The sequence below is a fragment of the Primulina tabacum genome, chromosome 11 (assembly GCF_025594145.1).
Source record: "Primulina tabacum isolate GXHZ01 chromosome 11, ASM2559414v2, whole genome shotgun sequence".
In the NCBI taxonomy this organism is placed as follows: domain Eukaryota; kingdom Viridiplantae; phylum Streptophyta; class Magnoliopsida; order Lamiales; family Gesneriaceae; genus Primulina; species Primulina tabacum.
Window position 1 is genome coordinate 39,973,272 of NC_134560.1, and position 26,195 is coordinate 39,999,466.

General features: G+C 33.8%; 2 protein-coding genes across 3 annotated transcripts; one reads left to right on the plus strand and one right to left on the minus strand.

The window, feature by feature from the left end:
• Positions 1 to 1,440: 1,440 nt before the first annotated feature.
• Positions 1,441 to 5,397, minus strand: LOC142518216 (putative beta-1,4-xylosyltransferase IRX9H). 2 transcript variants are annotated; one of them, XM_075620949.1, is made up of 4 exons: positions 3,705 to 5,397; positions 2,809 to 3,058; positions 2,603 to 2,735; positions 1,441 to 2,061 (listed from the first exon to the last, which is right to left on the minus strand). In XM_075620949.1, the coding sequence occupies exons 1-4, from the start codon at positions 4,619 to 4,621 to the stop codon at positions 1,895 to 1,897; spliced, it is 1,467 nt and encodes a 488-aa protein (XP_075477064.1). In that variant the 5' UTR covers positions 4,622 to 5,397; the 3' UTR covers positions 1,441 to 1,894. The 2 variants fall into 2 exon arrangements, with proteins under 2 accessions (XP_075477064.1, XP_075477065.1); XM_075620950.1 differs by having other exon boundaries at positions 1,941 to 2,061; positions 2,550 to 2,735; positions 3,705 to 5,393.
• Positions 5,398 to 13,836: 8,439 nt separating this feature from the next.
• LOC142517793 (26S proteasome non-ATPase regulatory subunit 2 homolog A-like) lies at positions 13,837 to 26,016 on the plus strand. The gene is made up of 25 exons (XM_075620246.1): positions 13,837 to 14,133; positions 14,324 to 14,424; positions 16,074 to 16,194; positions 16,283 to 16,342; positions 16,885 to 16,952; positions 17,239 to 17,281; positions 19,309 to 19,374; positions 19,565 to 19,603; positions 19,699 to 19,781; positions 20,146 to 20,260; positions 20,454 to 20,528; positions 21,379 to 21,537; positions 21,711 to 21,818; positions 21,915 to 22,019; positions 22,102 to 22,242; positions 22,368 to 22,472; positions 22,632 to 22,853; positions 23,219 to 23,332; positions 23,439 to 23,654; positions 23,781 to 23,840; positions 23,946 to 24,059; positions 24,167 to 24,252; positions 25,186 to 25,294; positions 25,395 to 25,573; positions 25,652 to 26,016. Exons 1-25 carry the CDS (start codon positions 14,005 to 14,007, stop codon positions 25,725 to 25,727), a joined length of 2,694 nt encoding a protein of 897 aa, XP_075476361.1. The 5' UTR covers positions 13,837 to 14,004; the 3' UTR covers positions 25,728 to 26,016.
• Positions 26,017 to 26,195: the final 179 nt, after the last annotated feature.

A 26,195-nucleotide genomic window follows, 5' to 3' on the forward strand; every position in this document is an offset into this window, starting at 1 on the left:
CGTTAAAAAATAATAATATATAGCTTTTCGAAAATTAAAGAATTAAATATGTATTAAGGTTGGTGGTTGACATCAATACACTAAACACGATAAGCATAATGTCATTGCCTTAGGCTAACACAATCTAAAATTTTGATATATGATATTGATTATTAGTCAAAAAAATTAATCGACATGCGCTGTATTTAAGAAAGTTTTTTAAAATTAGCGAGAAAATAGTTTTTATTTTTATTTTTATAATTATATTATTTTTTTCAATTTAAATCTATATTCATTTTTTACTAATTTTTAATAATATCATCTCGTGCATCGCACGGGTTAAATACTAGTTAAGTACTCAAAGTCTAGTTTCATATACCAACTTTTAATTTTCAACTATTTTATTCTAATCATTGGCATGGCACTAGACGAGCCAACAATTTTTGGTACCACATAAACAATTCATGAATCATATTAACACTACGATGAAATAATACTAAATGGAAAAAAAATCAAAATTGTCGACCCAAACTAGACTTTAAATACATACAAAAACCCAACAAGAGGCAAGTTAATGGAAAAATAGTTATTTCCATTATAAATTACCTGATTAATTAATAAAAAATTTGAAATATTTTCGTACTCAAATATGAAAAATATTTAAATATTTTTGTTTAAGAGACTTACCATTCTAATAATATAATTTAGCCATATTGTTTGCCCCAAATCATAGTTTAATTTAGTGAGGGTTTTTTTTTTTTTGTAATATGTATAATTTTATAAATATCAAATAAAAAGTAATTAATTAAAGACTTTTAATTAGTTGAATATATGTTTAGATATTTGTGATTCGAACTTACAGATAGAAAGGTGGTGGAATCCAGATTGGTGGAATTCCATGATACTAGAAGACAGGCTACGTTATTGTCTCTAGCCAATGTTTTATTTAATTAAATGTCCAAACATTGGCACCTTCCTCAAAATGGATCTTCAACCACAATGGGTATTTTATTTTCCCTATCAATTAAAGTTACAACAGGTAAATTGTATTGGACAAATTAAATACGACATATCGTCCGAGAAAATATTGGTAAGGATAATCAAACTCATTATTATTGGTCAAGTGATCGTTTACTTCAATATATGGATAAATCCTTGCATTTATTTTTTAATTTTTGGAAAAATAGCCAAACTCATCCACTAACTCCTTAAAATTAGATCTTAATGCATAATTTTGATTATTATTATTTTTTTGTGTCCCCTTATTTCGTGTTTTAAATTCAACCCAAGCATGTTTTAACTCAGCTCGCGTTTGATATTTCAGCTCTGTTTTTAAGTCGTGAAACAACTACATATACAAGATTTAAAAGCGTAAAAATACATAATAATATGAAATACAAAATTTGCACTTTGATTCTCAAGTTGAAAGTAACATTTGCCACAAAGGCTTTGAAGATGGGATAAGACAGGTAAATCCCAACTCGATATCAGATTTTCCATAGAGAAAACATCTAAAAAATGAATGCAAGATTTGAATATGACTATCAACATTAGCTCGACACAAATTGCAAGCTAAAGATATGTTGAAATGAGAAATATAACGATGCAACGAGTCTTAACCGTTTTAAATCAGGTAAAAACTTCTGAATCAAATGATTTTCATTTCTTAACGTAGATGAATGGCAAAAAACACATCACATATATACGTACAGAATGGAGAATCTTGGCTGCAGCATCACGAAATCAAATGATTAAAAAAGAACTAGATTTAGACTAGGATCGACTAACAGTCAGCATTCCAACCAAATGGGCACCATGATTTTTGTCCAAGATCCTAACAAGATGGCTACAAGTACAGCTTTCGTAGATCAATGCAATTCAAGGAACGGCTAAACCAATCGCATCTGTATAGAAATTAAATACCTTTGAGAAAAAAGCGAGAGCAGTGGATGTTGAATTTGTCCATCTTGAAAACTTGCCATTTTCCAGAGTGTATTGCAACAATTGGTTCTGTAAACAGCAGAGTAGGTGCTTCTTCCCTTCTCGACCAAAGTTCCCCATTGAGCAAGTATATTGTCACATCTGCCAAGATGATGATGATGATGATGATGATAGGTGAAGTAGAGTATAAATCGTATGGAATTTAAAAGAAACTGTGGTTATCTCACATCAAAGATATGATGTTAGAAATGTCTGTTTTCTTTCGAAAAACTAAATTATGAGATGTATATTGGTGGAATCTTTGAAGAGAGGAAACAATAAATATTGAGATCAGAGAAGTGAAATAAAAGCTCGAGGACCCAGGCTGTGTGACAACCTTCAACTATAAAATTTTAAAATTAAAGCATTTCAACTGTATAAAATTATGGTTAATGCTAACTGTACAACTCAAGTATATTAAACCCGAGAACAACCACACAAGCAACAAATTTCCATCACTATGCAGCATAGGTAGCCACAAATGTTAAGAGGTGCAATTTAGTTCCCAACAAAAGTTAACCAAAATTTAATTTTTGTAGTTTTATACTCTATTAGTTTATGCCTCTGATAGTATTCCAAAGCAGACTGACCTGAACCATACTTGTCTGCCAAATTGCAAATTTTCAAGAAAGTGGAATGAAACTCTTTGCAAGCCTATCACGAGGGAACGAGTTTGAGCCTGTGACGTGATGCCAAACCATGATTTCTGAAGAGTTTAAAGAGAAACATTCCATTTGACTTTCATCCTCAACAACTTGCTCAATAAATGTGCTTGCCTGAGGTAGGATTTACACTTTTGTAAATGAATACTTCAACAAATAATTATACACCAGTTAAATATAGACTCACTTGGAAACCATCTTTAACATTTTTGAGTTGCCTGATTGGTTCAAGCATGGGCCGATGCCATCTCTTTGGATCCCAAATGATTGTACTATTGAAAGCAAATCCAGACATATCTGTGTGGAATCTTCGGAATCTTTTCGCTAAGTCAATAATGTGCCACCCCAATACTTGAGAGCCATTACATATTGGACCCTCCAAGAACATTTTACCTTTTTTTCCCTCAAACTTTGTCAATGGCCACGTTCCAAATCGCCTATATTCACAGAGCTGTTGTTAAGAAATACCGTACAAGCATATATGCTGAAACTATTATAAGTTTTTGCTTCCAAGAGAACATCAATTAATTTCGGTAAGGACGTAGCCAACATACTCTTATTTGTGCTAGTGAAGAATATAATTCAAACTCTTCATACAAGCGAACAAAACAATCAATTTTAAGTCTAACCAGTCCTGCCAAAATGCGCAAAGAAAACACATCTAGCAAATTTGATTGTCTATTACTGATGGTTACATGAGATACTAGTGTAGCACAGCTCTGATGTACATTAGAATCTGTCAAATTTTGGTTTCCCTTAATAATTTCAATACTTGAAATTTCAGATGTACAAAATAAAATATTTATAAATACAATGTGCCTCCTCAAAAAGACGAGGATAATCAACGAGAAAGAGAAATGACAAGCAACATTAAGCACAACTGAAGATTAAGATACAATCTACACGGCTACTTGAGTTCAAGCATGTGCAAAGATACCATCTCTTATTTTCCTATTGGAACAATGAAAATAACAAAGAAACAATATAAAAACATCAGCGAAACAAATTTGTTGTTTCATATTTCTCAAGGTGACAAAATAATTGCAGAAGTTGTATAAAGTTGTGTAAGACTACGGAAAGTACCTTATCTGTCTCAGTTGATCAAAGAGATGCACCGAGTATATGTTATCTACATCTGCAAAGTACACAATTCCATCAAGATGGTGAGTCTCAATATGCGAGAGAGCCACATTCCTTAAGAGAACTCTTTTATCTATTATGTCAGTCGAATTCTTAATACTGCACACAAGATGTCTGTACATTATTCCCGTGTTCCTCAATAATTCAGCCGTTTCCACAGACTGAGAGTTCATCTCCACAATAATCCACATAAGAGGATGTGGAACAAGTTTTAGCGTGTTCCGCAGACGGTTCAGATAATAAGTCTGATGCGATGATGAATATGATGGTGTCACTATGATCAGAAGCTTATGGAACATTGAATCTGAATCTTGACCAAGTGAATTGTTTAAAAGAATTTCGTCAAGGTTTCCATCTTTTAGTTCGAGATTTGTTCTCTGTAGCTCTGACGTAGAATTCTCATTTACTGACAATCTGCCAACTACCGGTGTTACATTTTTGTTCCATTCATTAAATTCGTTCATGACTGGTTGATGCAATTCGAGGTCAAAAGCTCGGTTTATAGACACGATGTGTGGAGACGAATGAAGCGAAGCAAATGGGGTGAGTCCAACAAAAACACCAGCAATGAAACATATCAGGAAATGGAAACAAGCTCTCCGCCAAACATGTCCCTTTGCCTTTGATCGATCAAAGGGTCTAGCAGATCGCTTTGAGAATAAACCTAGTATAAAAATTTGAGCTCTATACAGTGCATGATCAAGTGAACCCGTTGAAGAAGCCAATAGCCCATCGTTTGGTGTGTAATTTTGACTGTTTGAGGATGATTTAGACAATGGGGATGCAACTTGACAGGCTTCGGCATTTATTAAAGCTCCCGGACGAGGCACGGGGGACAATGTTCTTCTAATAGATGCCATCACAATTCCTCAACTAGAATCCAATTTTCTCAAACATTTTAATGCAACAGAAAACGAGGGTACATCAAGATTCACCCATTCTTCATACGGAATTTTTGGGTACCAAACCGAACAATATCAGTACGCAAAACCACCCTTGCAATTCATCGATAAACAAGGAAACCGACAAGTAAACAATATGTTCTTTTACTTGGTTATGCTACTTCAAAGAAGATATCATGTCTCCAAAGTTCTGAACCTAAATCACCCCCTCGTAACACCATCTATCAAAAGGTTCACCAATATTCTCCTCAAAGATGCATATCCTTATTAAGGTACAGAATCTAAATAAAAAAAATTGAAACTTTTTCCTAATTAAACGTGCACAAGAAAAAGGGTAGACAAGAAAATCGATGGACCAGTTGTTGAAAATTGAAAACGTAATCGACAAGAGACACGGATATCAAGAAACCCAGAGACAAAAATTCCATTCACCTTCCTCCAAAACCCTCAGATTCGAAACTCAAATAATGAAAGACCAGCCCTTCTTACCTTGTTTTCGTCCCCCAAGAAATGGGTCCGAACCAATCTCCCACCAAGGAAGTTGGATGAATCTGTATTTACAAATAAATTGCAAGTCAGATAGACAGGTTGAGTGCTTTTTGAATCTTGGGAGAGTACAAGTGTTTGATTAAATATTAGTTATATATTGAAAGAAAAAGTGTGCGCAGTGTGTTAATTTCTTGGGAAGGCGACAGCGCCGAGTCACGTGATATGTCGCCCATATCCGAGTCTGGTGGAGAAACAGGGCCCAACATACGTAATAAAATTATTTCACAATTTATGAGCTCTAAATTTCCATGGACCATTCTATTTAATGTTAATGACAAAACACAATATCGTGTAGTTTATATAATATAATTTTTTGGTAGGTTGCACGTTTTTTTAGTCATGTTATCGATGACGATATTCATAATCTTATTCTAACTAATTTATTATTTTTTTTATTGAAAAACTGATGATATGTCATATTTTTTGTGTTAAAAGGGAGGTACTAAAAGCCAAAAAACATTACAAATTAGCGGACTAAGATAGATTATTAATTGACTGATAATAATTTCAAAATGAAACACACAAAAAAAAAAGTAAATTTCCTATATAAATACAGGATTTAAACCTCGCCATTGGTTTTATTTTTAATGTCACGATCTAATTTTTACCTTTAAAAAATTAAAAATCACATTTAAATTTTTTATGTATTCTGATATTTTTTTAACAATAATTATTATATTTATATTATTAACATGATATATTAATGAAATGAGTAATTCTACATGTATAATCAAATTTGTACGATAATTTTTACTACACGAAAAATTCAATACAAAAATTTTATTTATTAAAATCTCATGATAAATTCATCAAAAAAATCTCATGAGATAATAACGAAATCTCAATATGTAATAACAAAATCTCACAATATAATTAACGTTTATCTTTTTTAATTATCTAGATTTTGGTATTACATCATGACACCATCAATAATCTATTTATATAATTATTATTATATTTTGAAAATTTTGTATCAAAATAAATTTCTATTTTTATAAAATGAATTGTTTGAAAATTTGTATCATAAAACAGTGTATAAATGCACAAAATATGAAAAAAAAAATCTGGAAAAGTAAATTATAAAAAAATATTTTTAAAAAATAAAAATATTTGTAATAAAATATAATTTAAATTTTATGAATTTTATTCGAAAATCTTAAAAACACATATATAAATAAAAGTTAACATTTTAAAAAAATTAAAAATATTTATAAAATTTATAAAAATCGCAGAAGTTGAAACTTAAGCTGGTACTCACACACTCCTTCCACACAACCACCTTCGATTCTCCTGCCATAAAAAAACGACTTAGGAGTAAAAATTAAATTCAAAATTCCCCCCAAATTGCTTCGTGCTGCGGCAATGGAGGTTTAAGCAGAGAGCAATCGCCATTGCCGTCGAATGTCCCTGAACCTCTACTTTCATTCTACTCCAGCTACTTATTCGATGGCATCCGCTCTTTATTCCACATTTCAATCAACTATGCCAGTGTTCTTCTTTGGAAAGTCGCAAACATACGTGGTTACTTGATAAGCAGACGCCGGAGGACTTGCCTTCCCCTTCCTTTACCAGCTACTGCTTTGCTCGATCGAGAGCATGGTTCGCTGTCGCGGTCGCGATGATCGGAACGGATGCTACCGTTCCAGTTACAATGAAATTTCGCGGAACGGTCGCGGAACGTGTATTTAAAAAAATATTATAAATATATAAAAATTAAAAATTTTGGAAAATATTTAGAAATATAAAAATTAAAATAAATATCATTTAAATAGATTATTTGATGTAAATAAGAAATTTAAATATTTTTAAAATTTTATTAACAATTTATTGAACACAATTTATATCGTCATTATATTTAAAATATTTCCAACCATATCAAAAATTAAATATACTATTAAAAATTATTTGTATTTAATTAATTTAAACTTTAAAATATTTTCGATTGGATATATATAAGTTCGCATAAATTTGAATCAATTTAGAGTGATGGACTAATAATAAGCATCAAATCTTATATAAAGTGATGTTACAAATTATTTAACATCAATTAAAATAGAAATATTTTATAATTAACTTAGTTTTCTTCACACTTATATAAAGTGATGTTACAAATTATTTAACATTATTAAATCCTTTGCATATTCGAATTTGCGACGGTTTTATGAAAAATCGTCGCTAAATTTAGCGACGGTTTTTATTCAACCGTCGCCGATTTTAATTTGACGACGGTTTTATTCAAACCGTCGCTAACTATAGCGACGGTTAACATCGGCGACGGTTGAATAAAAACGGTCGCTACATACATAAAACCGTCGCTAGTAGCGACAGTTCAAAACAAAACCGTCGCGAATTGCGTTCCGGTTCCGTTCCACTGTTATATCCCCGTTTTCGGTATATGAAACGCCGATACAAGCCATCAACCTACACATCCCGAAACCTCGTCAAGGTTGCTGACGTTCCGGTTCCGGAACGCCCGTTCCGGCCATTCCGTTCCTGTTTCGGCGAACCACGATCGAGAGTGAAACTCTATATCACTATCATTTGCTTGATTTGTGTTTGCATTAAATGTTTTTGGATTGATCAAGGAATGATCACCTGTTCGTTGTAATATGTGTATTGTTTTTTGTCAGCATTCAGGCTCCAGGACTCGATATTCTGATTTAGAGTAAAGCAAAATGATTGATTCTGCCTCACTGGATAAAAATTTCTTGGAGGAGAGATGATGCATGTACTATCTATTTTGTTTTCTGCTACATATGAAAGGGCTGGCAGAAGCGGATGATCCGTCTTTGGGGAGAGTTCCCACTCTCGGTTCTAAACATGCAGAAATTTAGTTTAGCCTAAATCAAAATAGATATTGCTTCCCATTTATTAATGCAAGAAAATCAATTTATTCCTGTTATATCCATTAGTTGGCACGATCATAAGTGTATTTTTCATTTTAGTTGATCTATAACTGCGTGTGCAAATGTGAATAACATTTATGATCAACATGCTGAACTTTTCATTTATTGGAAGATATCATAGACCTCACACTTCAAAATATGCAAAACAATTTAGGGTTTTGGGAATCCAAAGCTGAGGTACGAGTAATGACTTGGTGAAAATGTCTATCACTTTTTGATCTGTAGAGACATGTTCTACTCTGATATTTTTTTCATGGCACGATCTCGTATGTAATTGTGTCTTATGTCCATGTGATTGGTTCTTGAATGCAACACTAGATTATACGTAATTGTTATAGCCCTTATGCCATCACAGAAGATCGAAGATTCATTAGCTTGAACACACCATAGTCTCTAAGCTTTTGTTGTATTCAGAGCAGTTGAGACAGCAGCTTCGAACAGCTACATATTTTGGTTCAGCTGTTGAAGTAGCAATTGATGTTTGCTTTTTGCTGAACCAAGAGATTAGTCTGTCACTTAAAAATTGACAAGTCCCACTTGTGCTTTTCCTGTGTATTTTACAACCTGCATAATCTGCATCATAGTAACAAGTTAAATTGAAACATGAAGATTTTGGATACCAAAGTCCAACATTTTGAGTACCCTTATGTTATTCCAATATACATAACAACAATATAATGTGATTGTTTAGGATTTGTTTGGAATTTAACACATATGCAGACAACAAACATGATGTCTGGTATGCTGACAGTTAAGTACAGTAAGGAACTAATCAATCATCTGAATAGTGACACAAAAATAGATGGTGTAATCTCAATTTTATCCAGCTTGATTTAGGAGCTCATGGGTTCCATACCAAATTTCTTGAGGAGTTCATTAGTGTATTTAACTTGATTTATAAAGATTTCAGTATCTAGCTTTCTAACTTGCAAGCCCAGAAAGAATGTCAGTTCACTCATCATGCTCATTTCAAATTTGTCTTGCATCAACTTGTAGAACTTCTGACCGAGTTTGGGGTTAGTTGACCAAAAAAATAATGTCATCTACGTATATTTGGACTAACAAAGTATAATCTCCTTTACTGATCTAAATAGTGTTTTATCAACTGTGCTGATGGTGAAATCATGTTCAATTCAAAATTTGGATAAGGTGTCATACCAGGCTCTGAGAGCTTGCTTCAAACCATATAAGACTTTATCTAATTTAAATACATAACCAGATAGTACTTGATTCACAAATCCATGAGCTTGTTCAACAAACACATCTTCTTGTAAAAAATCATCCAAGAATGCACTTTTAGCAATCATCTGACATAATTTGAATTTCTTAAAAACAGCGTATGCAACAAATATTCTGATGGATCTAATATAGCTATTGGTGCAAATGATTCATCGAAATATATTCAATCTTCTTACTTATATCATTGTGCTACTAGTCTTGCTTTATTTATGATCACAATGTCATTTTCATCAAGTTTATTTCTAAAAACACATTTTATTCATATAATAGATTGATCTTCTGGTCTGGGAACAAAACGTCAAAGCTTATTTCTATCAAATTGCCATAATTTTTCTTGCATGACATTTATCCAATTTGAGTCAATTAGAGCCTCGTCAAATTTCTTAGGTTTATTCTAAAATATAAATGCAATATGAAAAAATTCATAAATCATATGTTTCCTGGTTCTTAAGGAAGCTGAAGGATTACCAATGACCAACTCAGGTGGATGATTTTTTTTCCACCTGTAGCTTATTCCAAGAGGATTTGAATTTATGGCACTAGAATTTAGTTCTTGAATTTGATCAATTTGTCCCCTATTAGATTCATTTTGATTTAGAACTAGTCTACTATTGGTTCACTTGGATCTAGATCAGCTCAATCTATTGTATTGTTATTTTTTTGCTTATCAGCTTGATCTCCCAAGTTTTGATGTTTCCTCCAGCTTGATTTGTAGGAATATCAGGCTCACAGTGCAAGTCATCTATTCATCAATATGAATCTCATCATCATTGTTAGATTGAAGAGTGGTATTTTCCTTTCTATTGGAAAGATCATGTAAGTGCGTGTTGGGTACATTTGGGACAATTAAAGATTCATAGAACACTACATGAATGGATTCTTCAACAAATAGAGTTCTAATATGAAAAACACGATATTCTTTGTTAACATGTGAGTATATAAAAATATTCCAACATCTGATTTTGCATCAAAGGAAGTTAAAAGATTTTTATTATTGTTATGAATAAAGCACTTACACATAAATACCCTGAAGTATGAGATTTATAGTTGATTTCTATTCCAGATCTGATAAGATGCCTTTCCATGCCTTATGTTGATCATCGATCTGGTTTGAGTATGACATGCAGTGTTGAAAACTTCAACCCAAAATGCTAATAAATTCTAGAGTCTGCTAGCATGGTTCGAGCTGCTTCCTTGAGTGTTCTATTACGTCTCTCAGTAACATCGTTCTGCAGAGGTGATCTTGAGTATTGACTTGAGGATGCTTTTCATCTCCCAACCTATATCGTGGAGATCTACCATGTTGAGCTCCAATCTTCAACTTAAGCTCATTTCCTTGACCTTTGAAGAATGATAATTTGATGTGTTGTGGATTTCTTATATTTGAGGCTAAGAATCCTACACCATAATCAATGATCCCCGTCTTCCAAGCTTTGATCCCCCAGAATATTTTTGGCTCCTTGGTTTTGTCTTTATGGTTGATGATATCGATGGTATTCTTGATTCCTTGGCCTTTTGGCCATGGATCCCCTATGGTCTCTTGCATCCATCCATCTTTCAAGTGTATATGATTCTCTCTGCTTGAACTTTTTCCGTACCTATCATTCATTCCATACATCTTATCTCAGGACACCCAACCCTCTTTTATATTTTTCTTGAGAAAATTCTTCATTTTCCACTTTGAACATAAGTCTTTTATCTCAAATAGCATTTCTTTGAGAATCTAATACATTTTCATTATTTTCTTCATATTCCTCTCATCTTTTTTATGGTTAACCGAGGATGGTGTTTTCCAAGACACCCTCTCAAATGTGTATTGGTCAGCTCTTATTTCATCATTCATTGACTTAGAAAACGAACTTCCTCCAAGGTACCGGTTCACCGGCTTTTTGGCCATGGATCCCCCATTGTATCTTGTATTTTCCCAACTGTCAGGTGTCTTCTCCCTATAATAATGATGATCCTCCATGCTGAAACATTTCTCTTTTCTGTCTTTGGCTTAAAAATATATATTACAGGGTATCCAATACTTCTTTATGACTTCCTAGAGACGATTCTTGTTCTTCACCATTAGACATGAGTTTTTACTTCAAATATCAATTCTTTGGGAATCCCATACTTTTTCATCACATTCTTCTTCAATTTTTCTTTCATTCCTTGATTAATGAACATACCATGTTCCCTTTTTTTGCCCCCGAACTATCCACATCACTCAGTAAAGTCTCGGAAACATAGAACTCTTCATCTTTGTTCATTAGACCATCTTTCTGGGCAAAATCTTCTTTCATATGAACACAATCTGGATTTTGGATATCCTTCTCCACATTTGAGTGACCTGTAATTGCATCGAAATAATGGTGATGAGAATTCCCCGATGATTCTCCGACCACGTCATTTTGTTTGTGGTCACTATTCTTGTTTTCCTCGCTATTCTGGATGTCTTTGCCTTGGCTAGAATTCTGCTGACTTTCCTTCGCTACTTTCAATCCACTTACTATGGCAGTCACAATCTTGCTCATCATTTTTATATACAACTCATGACTTCCTCCATACATCTCACAACACTCAATATAATCAAATCCAGTTTCTCGATTCTTTTCTTGTACTCGGGGTCTGAAGTAACACGAGAAACTGCGGATCCCTCAAGAATTTCTTTGATATGCTATTTTGATATTCCACCAAGTTATGAAGGAACCCTCTAGCTGATCCTTCTTGCTCTTTAGATCTTTGCTCTAGCTCTTCACGTGAAACTCATGTTACTTTTTCTGACGAAAATTAGGTTTATTCTATACTCGATAAGTAACAATACGCAACGGGCGATTGATACAATTTTCAACGATTAAACTCGTCCACCCTTAATTTATCTTCAAAAGAATTTATTCGTCAAAAAAATTCTTTATTTATTTTGTCTTTATTTTTGAATTTTTCTAATCTATGGATAAAATTAATTATGATAAAACCAATATTATAAAGACAATAAAACCATATTGTTACGTTTTCATATCAAAGTGAAACATAATCGTATGGATTTGAAAGATCAGAAGCCGTGTATTTCCTAGTATCAAATAATGAATTACATTCTTGCAAATGCATCTTTATGATGTAGCTTTCACCTACATTTTGCGTCATTTCTCTTGTAAAAGAAGTTTGAGGAATCCATATTTCATTTCTAAAAATATAACCATATAGATCTCCATGTTCCCAACAATTTGTTCGTGAATTCCATTGATATAATGAACTCGTATAATAATATCCATCATTTGATCTCCATCTTTCCTCGACAAAAGCTGCCTGAGAAATACATTTTTTATCATGTGAAAATCAGTATATGAATATGAAAAATCAGAAATCGTATATCCTTCTTTCCAAGTATTCACTGAGTGTATTCCTTCCAATTGTACATAAAACTACCTGACTTTGCAGCATCATTTCGTCATTTCTCACTGTTTCCTAGCTTTCTTGGCGTCAGAGTCCCACTGGGTATGCCAATTTGTTTATTACGAAAAATTTTGGGCATTCTATGCATGGAATCGTGCCAATATTTTGAATAATCTGACTTCTACGCTCAAGCGACGTGAATCTCGATTTGGTTGTTAGTTCTGACTTCCTCGATAAGCCATGAAACTAAGAAATTAAATGAAGAATTTGGTGGAAATTGCAGAAGATAAATTCATGAACAACAACAAAATTAATTGCGCTATTATAAGTCGAGTTCACCATCTTTTACAACTAAAAATGAAAATAAAAGTTGGAGGAATATTTAAAACCCGAGGGAATTATACTACTGATAACTATAAATAGACGAACTAAGATGAACTTAAATTAATGAAATTTTTCAGAGAGCATTTTGTTGTAATTTTGTAGAAGTTGATTATTTACTTGTTATCCAGCTTTACGATGATTTCCATATCTTTTTTGTTCATTCTTCCAAGTAGTCTATTCCAAATAACACAATCACGGGGCGTGTATCGTGAATTAATTTATTCAACAATGTGAGTCAGATTATCAAATGTTCAAGTAATTTAACTCAATTGACCTTTGTTTTTCTGGGATTTCAGGAGTTGAGCCAATCATAATTCTGGGTAGCAAACATAAATACATAGATATTATATTTGACATGAACATAATGTATTTATACTTAATTTTTTTTCTCATATAAATTATGCTCAATATTAAAGAGTAAAGATCACAAAATATTATATTTTTGTGAAACACATTGAGAAGAAATCAAAATAGAAAAAATTTTAAATTAGTTTTTTTTATAAGAGTGTTATAATGTTTTTTATGTTAAATTTAAAATAGTCATTTAATAAACATTCAAAAGTATAAATAAAGATGCAAGAATAACATATTATTTTTTTATTAAATTAAGATGAAATATTTTTGTTATTGTATAAAAATACTTGTGACCTATCAAAATATATACCATAATCAATTTGAATAGTTGGGAAGCCCAATATATTTGGGCCACGTAGATGCCAATTATCAAGGTTCTTGCTTGTTCAGAAAGGAAACCTCTCTCCCTGTTCAATGTTCATATACTCCTAGGGCTCGAAATCGAATCATTTTAATCGGTTCTTCTCGATTTCTGATAATTTCACAGGAAATCTTGTCTTTGTTCTAGAGTTTTTGTTGTAGACATTTCAGATGGCACCAGCTGAGCCGGACAACGGTAGCGGCGGCGTCGCGGGCGATGGAGTGACTAAGGATCAGACTTCAGTGAAGGTGCCTTCTAAAGACCCAAAAAAGAAGGATGAGAAGAAGGACGAAGATCTGGTGAGTACCAAAATTAGATTAAACATTATAATTTTGCTAGTTAGCTGAGAAACTATAATTTTCCGAGTTACTGGAAGTTATGTATGTAGTAGCATGGTTGGAGTTGTTAATTTTTTGTGTATATTTCTTGTATGTTTGTCTCTTGTCATGGGAATTAGTGCAATTTTTATTTGCCACTTTTGTTTTGTAGTCGGAGGAGGACTTGGCTTTAAAGCAGCAGTTGGAGTTGTACGTGGAGAGGGTGCAAGACTCTGATCCCGGACTGCAGAAAGTTGCTCTGGAGAGCATGAGGTTTGTAGTATTTCCTAGTTAATTATTTTCCAATTAAAGACAGCATTCTATTTGGGTGCGCTGGAGATTATTTATTTGGCTAACATTTTCATGGCGACGCAAAATGGCAACTGTGAAATGGTTGTCATAATGGAGACATTTTTTTGGTTTTAATACCAGCTAGATTACCTGGTGCCTTGGCATCAATTCCCTGCACTTTAATCTCATGAGGATTATTGAATTATGGTGTTTAATATCACCGAGGCTGAAAAGCTGAGAAAGAATTTGTTTAGTGCTTGCTTTTCTGAGAGAGAAATGGAGGTCTGAATCAGGCCTTGTGAAAAATAAAGAATGGTAGTTTGAATAAACTGAGGATGCACTGATAACTAGATTACCAGATGCATGAGGTATTTGAAAATGCCACCACTGCTACTTTGGGGTGGAAAAAGATTTGTTGTATGAGAAACAGAGAGCATATGAATTTGTTGAAATATGGCTTACTTAATGGACTTAATTGGATTTTCTTTTATTGAACAAAGAATAAGATTTGAAATAGAAATTCTTGAGTTGCTGACTAATTAATAGTTGCAATTTACATAGATTCTAGCAGACCGAGGTCTCCAAATAAGATGATTTGAATTACCCCAAGATTTATTAATTATATGACAGGTGAAATGTATAACATCCAAATGTTGCTGAAATCTGAATTTCTGGTTTTATTGAAGAGTGGCACACTTTTAGGACTGGGGAGGGCTCTTAAATCACCGAAGACTCTCCGTGTTTATGATTACCTATAAAATGTGATGTTGATGCATTATGCCTCAGCATCTGAATTTTCAAGCAAATTGTCTATCCTAATAGTAACTTTTATAATAAATTGTTGGAAACTTATTATTTGGATCCAGACATACTGTTCCAATTTAATCGGATTTAATTTAATTCTCGTGATTATGGTTGGATTTTGATGTGATTTTTTCCTTGTAGAATATAACTTTTTTTTAATGTTAGGACTTGTACTGTAGTAATTTACATATCGAGAACAGAGATAACATACACTTCTACCAAAATTTGCTACTTTGACCTGTTTTGCACACCTACAACTCCTGTTTTAGGTTCTAACTAGCCTTTTGTCTTCATTACCCTTTTTTTCTTGTCATATATAATGGAACATGCCTTGTTAGTCACAACCAGTTATAAGAAATGTTGATCCATTGTGAAGGGGTTGATTATTTTTACAATAGAGCAACATTGAATTATGGGCAACAGTTTAAAAATTATGTAGGTTAATATATAATGTGGTGGTGAATCCCAATATTATTAAGACTGAAAATCTTATAGAACAACTATATGTGATTGATGCCCGGATGGTTTATGACTGAATATTTACCGATTTTTCGAAAATCTTTCCAGAACCTTGAAATAAATCGACCTGAAATTCAGAGTTTATAAATTTGGTCAAGAATGAACCATCATCCTAAACTCTAACAATTTGTAGTCACATGATTTATATGGGGTTGGATTTCTTTCTGTTACGATGATGATTGTTGAGTTGTTTATTTTAAATCGACAGTAAACATAATATGTTTTCTATTCAAACATAGATAATTATGCATGATTTTTACAATATGATCTATCTGGTGGTTTTTTTATGGCTGTATGTTTTTATTTAGGCAAGAAATTCGTACTGCAACTAGTTCTATGACTTCAGTTCCAAAGCCTTTGAAGTTTTTACGTCCTCATTATGGAACTCTACAAGCACAATATGAGAAAATGACAGATTCTGATCTCAAGGTGAAAAATATCAGGCCATTATTTTATAATCATAGGGTAACCGTGTAATCCTCTCTGATTTACAAATTTTTTAAAATATTTTGTGCAGAAACTGCTCGCAGATATACTTTCTGTTTTGGCCTTGACAATGTCTCCTGAAGGAGAGAGGGTACACTTTCTGAACGCAGTGCATTAGCATAGGCTTTTTAGTTCATTTCGCAGCATCCCATTTACTGTCTCATTAGGCACACAACTTTTTTTGCAATTTTTGTGAAATATTTAATGGAATAAGCAAACCAAAAAAGTTCATTTCAGATAATTATAGTTGTGACTTAATATTTTGTACATAAACCTTTTATAAACTGATTTATTCAGCTATCAATTATTTGTTACACATCCGAGTCAGACTTTAAGTTCTTTTAAACAATTATCAGTGGACTTCTTTCCAAATTAATCCACACAATAAAGCAATTTTGTTTCTTAGCTGCATTTGTTCGCCAAACATGCTTTTGTCTCTTCAATCCAAGGGAAGAACAACCTTCTTCATAGAGTATCTGAGGACAGATCTCCTTACCATATGAAATCTAAATTAGTTTTATTCTTATGATTAATATGATTGGGATTGGATGTGAAATTGTGTACTGGAGTCTAAGTTTGTTCTTAGTGTATACAATATGATGATATTTTAAGTGTAAATGCCAAAAATTGCAGGCGAGCTTGAAATACAGATTATTAGGGTCAGACGGTGATATTGGTTCATGGGGTCATGAGTATGTCAGGTGAGAATCCCTATCCATTTAGTTATACTGGTTGGTAGAACGTGACATTAAAAAATTACTCCTTTACTAGGCAACCTTCACATACTGCTGTCAAATTTATTCATTTATAGCTGTGCATTGCACAAGTTGTGTGTTAAGTAAGATACAACATGACTAATCAAGAAATTTGCATCGCATTTTTTTTTCTGTTGCATGTTTTAACTAGTTTTGTGCTTTTAATACTGTTCGAAGAATTTTATAATTGATTGTTTTAGTTATTTTCTTTATTGGTCCGATGCTAATGCAGGAATTTGGCTGGGGAAATTGCTCAAGAGTATGGAAAACGGCAGGTTAGACTTTTTATGAGACTTTTCACTCTTTTAATCGCATGCATATGCTTAGAGTACTTGCAAATTCTGATTGATTGTTCTAGGGTAGTTTTTTGCTTTTCTGTGTTTTGATACACTGTATTATCACTCAATCCTGAACAATTAGTTTGCTTGATTGAACTGAAACCAACTTAATTTGTTTTCCTGGATATTCTCTGTGTTGATTTAGATGTTCAGATATTCTCTGTGTTGATTTAGATGTTCAGATATTCTCTGTGTTGATTTAGATGTTCAGATATTCTCTGTGTTGATTTAGATGTTCAGATATTCTCTGTGTTGATTTAGATGTTCAGTCGCTGAGAATTCTATTTTAACTGAATTAGTAATAAGAATCTCAACTTGTTTTAGTTTGTTTGGATTTTTTTCTTTATCAAACTTTGAATTTTTTCATTCGAATGTTGACAGCATCACGCAATGTTAAGGTGATAATGGCGAATAATTTTGCAATTTTCTGGTAGTGTTTTGAGGTATTTTGGGAGATTGCAATGGAAAATGTTAGGAATGCTTATTTTTTAATTGTTTGAGTTAAACATTTTTTCTCGTTGATGTCATGACTCGTGCCATTAAAATTTAGGGTTAATTGTATTAGGCCCCATGTGAAAAGTCTAAAAAGCATAAAACCCACTAAAAATATTAATAGGCTAATGTATTCTCCATTTTTTTTTAAAATTCAAGCACATTTAATTTTGAGTTAAAAAACTCAAGCACATTCACCAATTTGTAAGGGTTTTTATACCTGATTTTAAGAAATGTGGTTTTAAGTACAATTAATTTTACATATTTGTTTTCCAAATTTTTACAGGGGTGCTGATGCAATTGGCCCTTGAAATATTTTGTGCAGTGATAGTCAGTCATAACTCATACACTGGAATATAAGGCATTTTAAAGTTTTAAAACAAACTGAATTGAAATTATAATGTAATAATAGAGTATTTTCGGGGCATGAAATAAATTAAGAATGATAGTTATATTGAAAACTATAAAAATAAGATAAAAGTATTTCGTCAAGAGATTGTGTTGGAGAATGTGATATGTTTGTTTTTGTTTTTGGTAGAATGGAAATGTTCTTTAAAATCATTATCATGAATAGCCTGTCTTTCAACTTCATTGAATTAAATATACAGCCTTTAGTATAAGTGTATGTTTTTGTTTTGGTAGAATGGAAATGTTATTTAAAAACATTACCACGGATAGCCTTGTCTTTTGGCTTCATTGAATACAGCTTTTTGTATAAAATCATTGTGAGAATAGTCATGGAAATCATTGTAGGAGGAGGAAAGTTGCCAACGAATACTCCTGCTGCTTTTCTTTTACTGCCTGATGTATAATTAATTCATGTCTTATCTTTGTTATAAAGAACACATAAGAAATTTGTCTAGCTTTCTAGAAGTAAAACCTATTTATTTAACTTTTAATTAGCTAGGCTTTGTTATAAAATGATCTAAATTGGAAAATTATCAGTTGTAAAAATATGATGAAGGGTTCTATTATGGATAGAAATGCCGAGCGTGATTGGTGATTGGAGGATTTTGTTGTACTTGTGATTCATGATTCTGTTACGGACATGTTGATTTTGATTAATGATCTAGATGAAGTGTGTGATAATCTTGGTAGTAAAAATAGTGTACGAAACCGATTTTTTTTAAATGTCAATGGTAACAAAAGCAGGAAAGAGATTAAAGTTTGTTATAAGGATCTAGTTTGGTTGTTTTCTTTGGATTGTATGGTCCCTAACTCACACTTGAGTAGTCTTTTTACTCTTACCACTTTGTTTTTGCAGTTTCGGAATATCTACTGACATACTTAGTCAGGAATCTGTGCAATCATGTTGCTTTAACTAATGACTTGGGTGAATTTATGATATTTATTTGGAAAATTTTAAAGAGTGGAAATTTACACCGTTCTCCTTTACTTGATGCCTGAAGTTTCTATATGAACGTTACCGCATATGCTTGAGATAAGTTTCTTTACTGCATCATCTCTTTCAGGGTGAAGAGACTTCAATCGATGATCTAATGGACCTGGTTGTGCAAATTGTTGCCTTCCATATGAAGGTACGATCATCGTTGGTACTGCTATTTGTTTAATATTAAGGTAGAGCTTTTAATAATCTTCTTTCTTTGATATATGTAATTATTAGTTCTGTCTACGCTGTAAGTAGTAAGTTTTTACTTCAAGTTGTGTATTTCTTCTTTTGTTCTTAGAATAAAGGTTTTGGATTGCTTTTGTTCATGTTTTTTGCAGCATAATGCTGAGCCTGAGGCAGTTGATCTTTTGATGGAGGTATTATTGCCCATCCTTGAATGTATTTATACATTCATGAAGAATTTTGTGAATAATCACAAAAACAGAGTTTTATATTCCTTTTTTTAATCCAGGTTGAAGATCTTGATCTGTTAGTTGAGCACGTGGACAGCACAAATTATAAAAGGACCTGCCTATACCTTACTAGTTCGGCAAAGTAAGTAGATGTTTGAGCTTCTGTTTTTAGATTCATTCCACTCTATTGGCTGGTGTTTTATCCTCAGTGTGCCGACCATTTGTGCATTGAATAGCTTCCTGTTTCATCGGTGATGATTGACCACAAGCCTATTCTATTACCCTTTTGCTGTCTCCATGGGTATATGAGACCAAAAACTCAACCGGTAGTTCTATATTAAATTTTAGATTGAAGGAGTGTTCTAGTTGATTTGGTCTGACTTGATCTGCTGGCTATTGAAACTTGAAAGTGAACATTTTGTATTGTGTTCCTCTTTGTTCTGATGGTTAAGTTTGTCATTTATATCGCGGCTTTTACATATTTTATTGCTGTATAAAAAATTTAGGTATCTTCCTGGACCAGATGACATGTTGGTTCTGGATATCGCACACACCATCTACATGAAATTTGAAGAATATCCTAGAGCCCTGCAGATTGCTCTTTACCTTGACAATATGCAGGTTTATATTTAGTTTGATTCTGGTATTCTTACTTCAGGACTTCTAATTGAGGAAACTTTGGATTGAAGTTTGCGGCGTGAGATTATCATGTCAGATATGAAATCATAGATCCAATAATAACATATGTGACTTGTTTACTTGACAAAACTTTATGTTTATTCTTCTGATGTAATGTTTGGGTAACCTTTTGCAGTATGTTAAGCAACTCTTCACAACTTGTAGTGATCTTAAGAAAAAGCAGCAGTTTTGCTTCATACTTGCTCGCCATGTAAGTCATCTGGATTTTTGGATGCAGTTACTTTGTTCATTGTCGTCAACCTTTCTTTTCTTTTCTCTGTGTACCCTTGATTTCTGTCACTGTTTACTTTATTGGTGCGGTTTTTCTTCTTGAGGTTTTGGGATATGTGTACTTTGGGTGGTAATTGTTTTTACTTTGTATTCTGCTGCACTGCAGAAAGGTTAAAGGTTGAGGCCTAATGATTTCTCTAAGAGTTGAAAGAGTTATTATTGCTAAAGCATATACAGTCACCCTGTAAATCTTAGAATAATATTAGATCCAACACTTGGTGAAGGAATTTCTTTCTTTCATTGCATGGCTGAACAATTGTGAGTGATTGCATGTAGAGTATGAATGTGCGTAGTCTTCCGACTTTTTGTGCTTTGGTTTAGAGTTGAGACTTAAAATTAGGTTACGATTTGCTATGCATTTTTTCTCTTACTATTTGCATTCTTCTTAAGCTTCGTGCCACTCATGTTACATAGGATGGTTGAGTGCATGTGTCTGTCTATGGGTTGTTAAACAAATAATGGCTAAGAGAAAATGAAAAATAATATATCTGAACTAGTATATGTTGATATCTTTGGTCTTTTATTAATAAAGTTTACACCTAGAAATATCTTTTATAAATCTGTCTTTGCACATCATTACACTGATGGTATAGAAGGCTTAGAGCATTCCTTTAAGTTTTGGAATCGAGGAAAACAATTGGGATTGTGTTTGGTTCTTGCGACCTTGGGAAAACTGAGCAATAGCTAGAAATATAAATCCATCGATCTTTTACGTTACATTGATGCTCGGTCCTTGAAGATATATTGGTGCATACTCTCTTGTTGTGCAGGGCATTACTTTTGAACTTGATGAAGAAATGTGTGCAGATGAAAAAGAAAGAGAAGCTTTGCAAGAAATAATTAATAACACAAAGTTAAATGAAGGTTATCTTGCACTTGCACGTGATATTGAAGTCATGGAGCCCAAATCTCCGGATGATATATACAAGGTCTGTCTAGTCTTTGACGTCTCACTTGTTCCTCTATCTTTGCGGTTCTTGCCTTTTGCATATTTTTTATCGCCCTTGCTAGTAATGTGTTATCTTTTTCCGCCTTCCTTACAAGCATGATAAAAAATAAAAAGTGAATTGTTTTGATTTTAATATTTTTCTTGGATCTATAGGCACATTTACTTGATGGCCGAGGCAGTGGTGGGGGAACTGTTGACTCGGCCCGGCAGAACTTGGCTGCAACATTTGTCAATGCATTCGTAAATGCAGGCTTTGGCCAGGTAAATGCCATTGGTATAAATAATTTTTCTACGAGGAAAAGGTCAACGTCATCTCTCACTCTCTCTACTTAAAGTGGTGTCATTATATGTGTGCAGGATAAGTTGATGACAGGTTCATCAGAAATATCAAGTGGTGGTGCTTCAACAAGTTGGCTCTTCAAAAATAAAGAACATGGAAAATCCAGTGCTGCAGCTAGTCTGGTGTTTACTTTTCCTATTTGTTTATGTTTATTTTATTTATTGTTTGTCTACTAGCTAGAAGGTCATTGTCTCACCATTACAGGGCATGATTTTACTCTGGGATGTTGATTCTGGGCTTGCTCAACTTGATAAATATTTTCATAGCACTGACACTCATGTCATCTCCGGAGCATTACTAGGAGTCGGGATTGTGAATTGTAATGTCAAGAATGATTGCGATCCTGTAAGTTTCAGTTTCAGACCCCATGGGATTATATGTGCATTTACTGACACATACATTTCGTCAATTTGATTATAATAATGTGTACTTGTTACTTTTTCTTTCCTCTAATATATTTGTACTCTTAGGCATTGGCTCTTTTGGCTGAGTATATTGATAAAGAAGATTCTTCTACCAGAATAGGTGCAATAATGGGCCTAGGTCTTGCATATGCTGGTTCTCAGAATGACGAAGTGAGTTCGTTTTGTGCAGAATCATAAAACAGCAGTTCAAGATTTTTATAAATCTGTGAAACTTGACCTTTCTTGTTTTTGCACACTCTCATTCTTGAACAAGATTCGGTCTGTGATGCATTAGAGTTGTTTGGTTCTAATTAGCCTTGCAACATCCAGATTCGCAGTAAACTAACTCCCATACTTGGAGATTCGAAGGATTCTCTTGATGTGATTGCATTTACTGCTGTCTCGCTAGGCTTGGTGTATGTGGGTTCATGTAATGAAGAGGTTGCACAGGCAATCATATTTGCATTGATGGATCGAAGTGAGTCAGAATTGGGGGAGCCCCTCACTCGTCTCTTGTGCCTGGGTCTTGGTCTTCTGTACCTTGGAAAGCAGGTAAGAGAGAGCCCTGAATGTGGATCAAAATCAATTGACACTCATCTGCATCAAGTTATTAGATAATCCTATATCTAATAAACTTCAACAAGAATATTGTTTATTTACAATTATCTGGTATGGAGCCATTAGGCGTAATGGTAGCTTAAATACTCATCAAATGCAGCATAAATGAAGCTATTGCAACGACTGTTGGAATTGGATCCGACACACATTCCTTAGTTAAAATTTTTAATTTGCTCAAACATTCCTGTCATGTTTGATTTGGGATGAGCTCTCACAAGCTCGCCGCAAAAAGAAGCTGGATAAATTTGTTTGCTTCAATGCTCAGGCTAGATTGTTTTTCTCTTTCTTCTGTATGTCAGGAAAGTGTGGAAGCTACGGCTGAGGTTTCAAAGACTTTTAATGAAAAAATTAGAAAACATTGTGACATGACCCTGCTTTCTTGTGCTTATGCGGGAACAGGGAATGTTCTCAAGGTAATAAACCCTTGTTGCACTTCTTATCATTTTAGTGTGACAATTTTGGTTCTTCACACCATTTTAGTGTGTCGATTTTGGTTCTTACTACCTTTTCCCATTATAGGTGCAACACTTTCTTGGTCAGTGTGCACATCATCTTGAGAAGGGTGAAACATACCAAGGACCAGCTGTTCTTGGAATTGCTATGGTAGCAATGGCAGAGGAACTGGGACTTGAGATGGCCATTCGGTCATTGGAGCATCTCTTGCAGTACGGAGAGCAGAATATTAGGAGAGCAGTTCCTTTGGCTCTAGGTCTCCTCTGCGTATCAAATCCAAAGGTACTTTTTTCTTTTCTCTTGTTCTTTATTCTGTTTCTTTTCTTTTCTTTTCTTTTGTAATTTTTTTTAAAACCACCAAATTTCTTGCCTATTAATTTTTTTGGAGTCCCTTTGGTGGTCTATCAGGTCAATGTCATGGACACATTAAGCAGGCTCAGTCATGATACAGACACAGAAGTTGCAATGGTAGTTTGATACTTAAGCCGGCGAGTTTTTGTTTGAATTTTTGTCATAGTTATTGTTGTGCAATTTATGGTTTGGTACTCAGTGGATACTTCTTGAACTATGTAGGCGGCCATTATTTCCTTGGGATTGATTGGCGCTGGAACCAATAATGCAAGAATTGCCGGGATGCTTCGTAATTTGTCAAGTTATTATTACAAAGATGCCAGTCTTCTTTTCAGTGTAGGGCCAATGTTGACAATTCTTGCACCGTGATGCATTTTTCACGCTCATTCAAATGGTGGGTTATTTTTGTGTGAGTAAAATTATTTGCATTCCCAATTGTGCAGGTCCGGATCGCTCAAGGTCTTGTCCATATGGGCAAAGGGTTGTTGACAGTTTCACCCTACCATTCTGAAAGATTTTTGCTATCCCCGTAAGTTTTCTAGATTTCAGCTCCGATATGTTAAGAAAAAATGTATCTGTGTTATTGGATGGCAGTTTTCATTTTACTTGATGCTTGGACTCAATTTATTTTTGAAAAGTTGAAAGAGCTAAATACGTGACCATGTTTTGAAATTTTTTTCTACTTTTATATGGTGTAGGTGAGATAGTAGGTGTCATGTAACTAGTGTAATGATGGTCATTTTCTGTTTATTTGAATGTAGAGAAGTGCAACTTGTTGTTGCTGCGTGCATGCATTGCCATGATCCTTTTACTTTCTTATTGTGTTGTCTGATGTTGTGATGTTCACATGGTTGCCATTGTTTCTCTCCCTTGATTTTGGATGAAATACTAGTGAAATCAATCTCATACATGTGGAGCTAGTGGCAATAGCAATAATATTAGTTTTAGCTTCTCATTGTTTAATTAGTTAAATAATGTGCTAATTTAAATTTAATAGAGCTTTACTGGGATTGCTTTCTTTCAATTTCCTGCTGCCTGTTCAATATTTAGTCTCTGCTCTATACGTCACTTGATAACCAATTATATTCTCCTTCATCATTTGCAATATAATTGTTATGTCTGATGATTAACAGACATAAAAAATCTGGTCAACGATGATCTCTTTTCTAAACGAAATTTGAAATCCACTTTACATCAAGTTAAACAATTTCAATATTAATATTTGATGAGATCATTTGACAAATCTATTTCTCAAATCCTTTCCTCGAAATTTAATCAATCAATACAAGCATAACCTTTATGATTTCTTCATATTTGACTTTTATATTTTCATTTTAATATAAGCACTACTTTATTGAAGGATTTTGCTTGGCTTTGACTGCATTATATTTCATGGAATCTTGACCCACCCCCACGCTCCCTCCCTTTCACCTACGCTCACTCTTCTTTTTCCTCCTTCCAGCATTGCCCTGGCAGGACTCGTGACTATGCTGCATGCATGTCTTGATTTGAAAGCTCTCATCTTGGGGAAATATCATTATGTTCTTTACTTCCTCGTTCTTGCTATGCAGGTGTGACTTTACTCCGTCTATTGTTCTGTTGTTATTCTCATTCCCATTATATTTGTTATGTGAATGCGCTTCCTGTCATAAAAATGTATGTACCCCGCAGCCAAGGATGCTGATGACAGTGGATGAAAACCTTAAACCTCTGTCAGTACCTGTTCGTGTTGGCCAGGCTGTCGATGTTGTTGGTCAAGCGGGTAGGCCCAAGACCATAACGGGTTTCCAAACCCACTCAACTCCTGTTCTTCTATCTGCTGGTGATAGGGCAGAACTGGCAACTGAGAAGTAATATATCGTGCTCTAATACTGGTGTTCAATCCTCAATCACATGAATCACATGCTAACACGCAACGGTTTTTGCAGATATATTCCTCTTTCGCCAATTCTCGAAGGATTTGTCATCTTAAAAGAGAACCCGGAGTACAAAGATGAACAATGATACTGATCGGGAAGTGTTTGCAAACAAGCCTTGCGAAGAACCCTAACGGGGTTTGTGAAATTATGTAGGATGAAAGCCAAATCGATCAAGAATCATGCATCAGTGAAGCTGACAAAGGACACTTTCTTTATTTTAGATTTCTTCACAATTGCATCTATGGTGAGTGCTTGACCGGACTGTTTAATGGCATTTTGAATCATTTGATGGGGACAGGAGGGACTTCTTGTAACATTGTAAAATTTTCTTACGTGGTAAAATTCATGGAGAAAATTCCAAGCATTTGCTACAAGTGGCTCGTTCATTTGACCACGATTTCAAGTTTTTCTTCCTCAATGCTAATTTTTAAATGACCCCCTTGGGTGGTTTGAACTCGTGGAACATTAAACCATTGTGTGATATTTCACGAGGAATTATATTCAAAATCCAATGATGTGATAACGTCTCTCATATTCCTCAATGTGCTATGTA

Bases quoted from the DNA above. Each gene is read 5' to 3' on its own strand.
- LOC142518216 (XM_075620949.1), bottom strand. From the start codon at position 4,621: ATGGCATCTATTAGAAGAACATTGTCCCCCGTGCCTCGTCCGGGAGCT. The intron at 2,736-2,808 runs GTGAGTCTATAT...ATCCTACCTCAG, and splicing joins ATGTTAAAGATGGTTTCCAA to GCAAGCACATTTATTGAGCA. The intron at 2,062-2,602 runs GTTTCATTCCAC...TCATCTTGGCAG, and splicing joins TCGTGATAGGCTTGCAAAGA to ATGTGACAATATACTTGCTC.
- LOC142517793 (XM_075620246.1), top strand. From the start codon at position 14,005: ATGGCACCAGCTGAGCCGGACAACGGTAGCGGCGGCGTCGCGGGCGAT. The intron at 19,782-20,145 runs GTAAGTAGATGT...TAAAAAATTTAG, and splicing joins TACCTTACTAGTTCGGCAAA to GTATCTTCCTGGACCAGATG. The intron at 22,020-22,101 runs GTGTTTACTTTT...TCACCATTACAG, and splicing joins CCAGTGCTGCAGCTAGTCTG to GGCATGATTTTACTCTGGGA.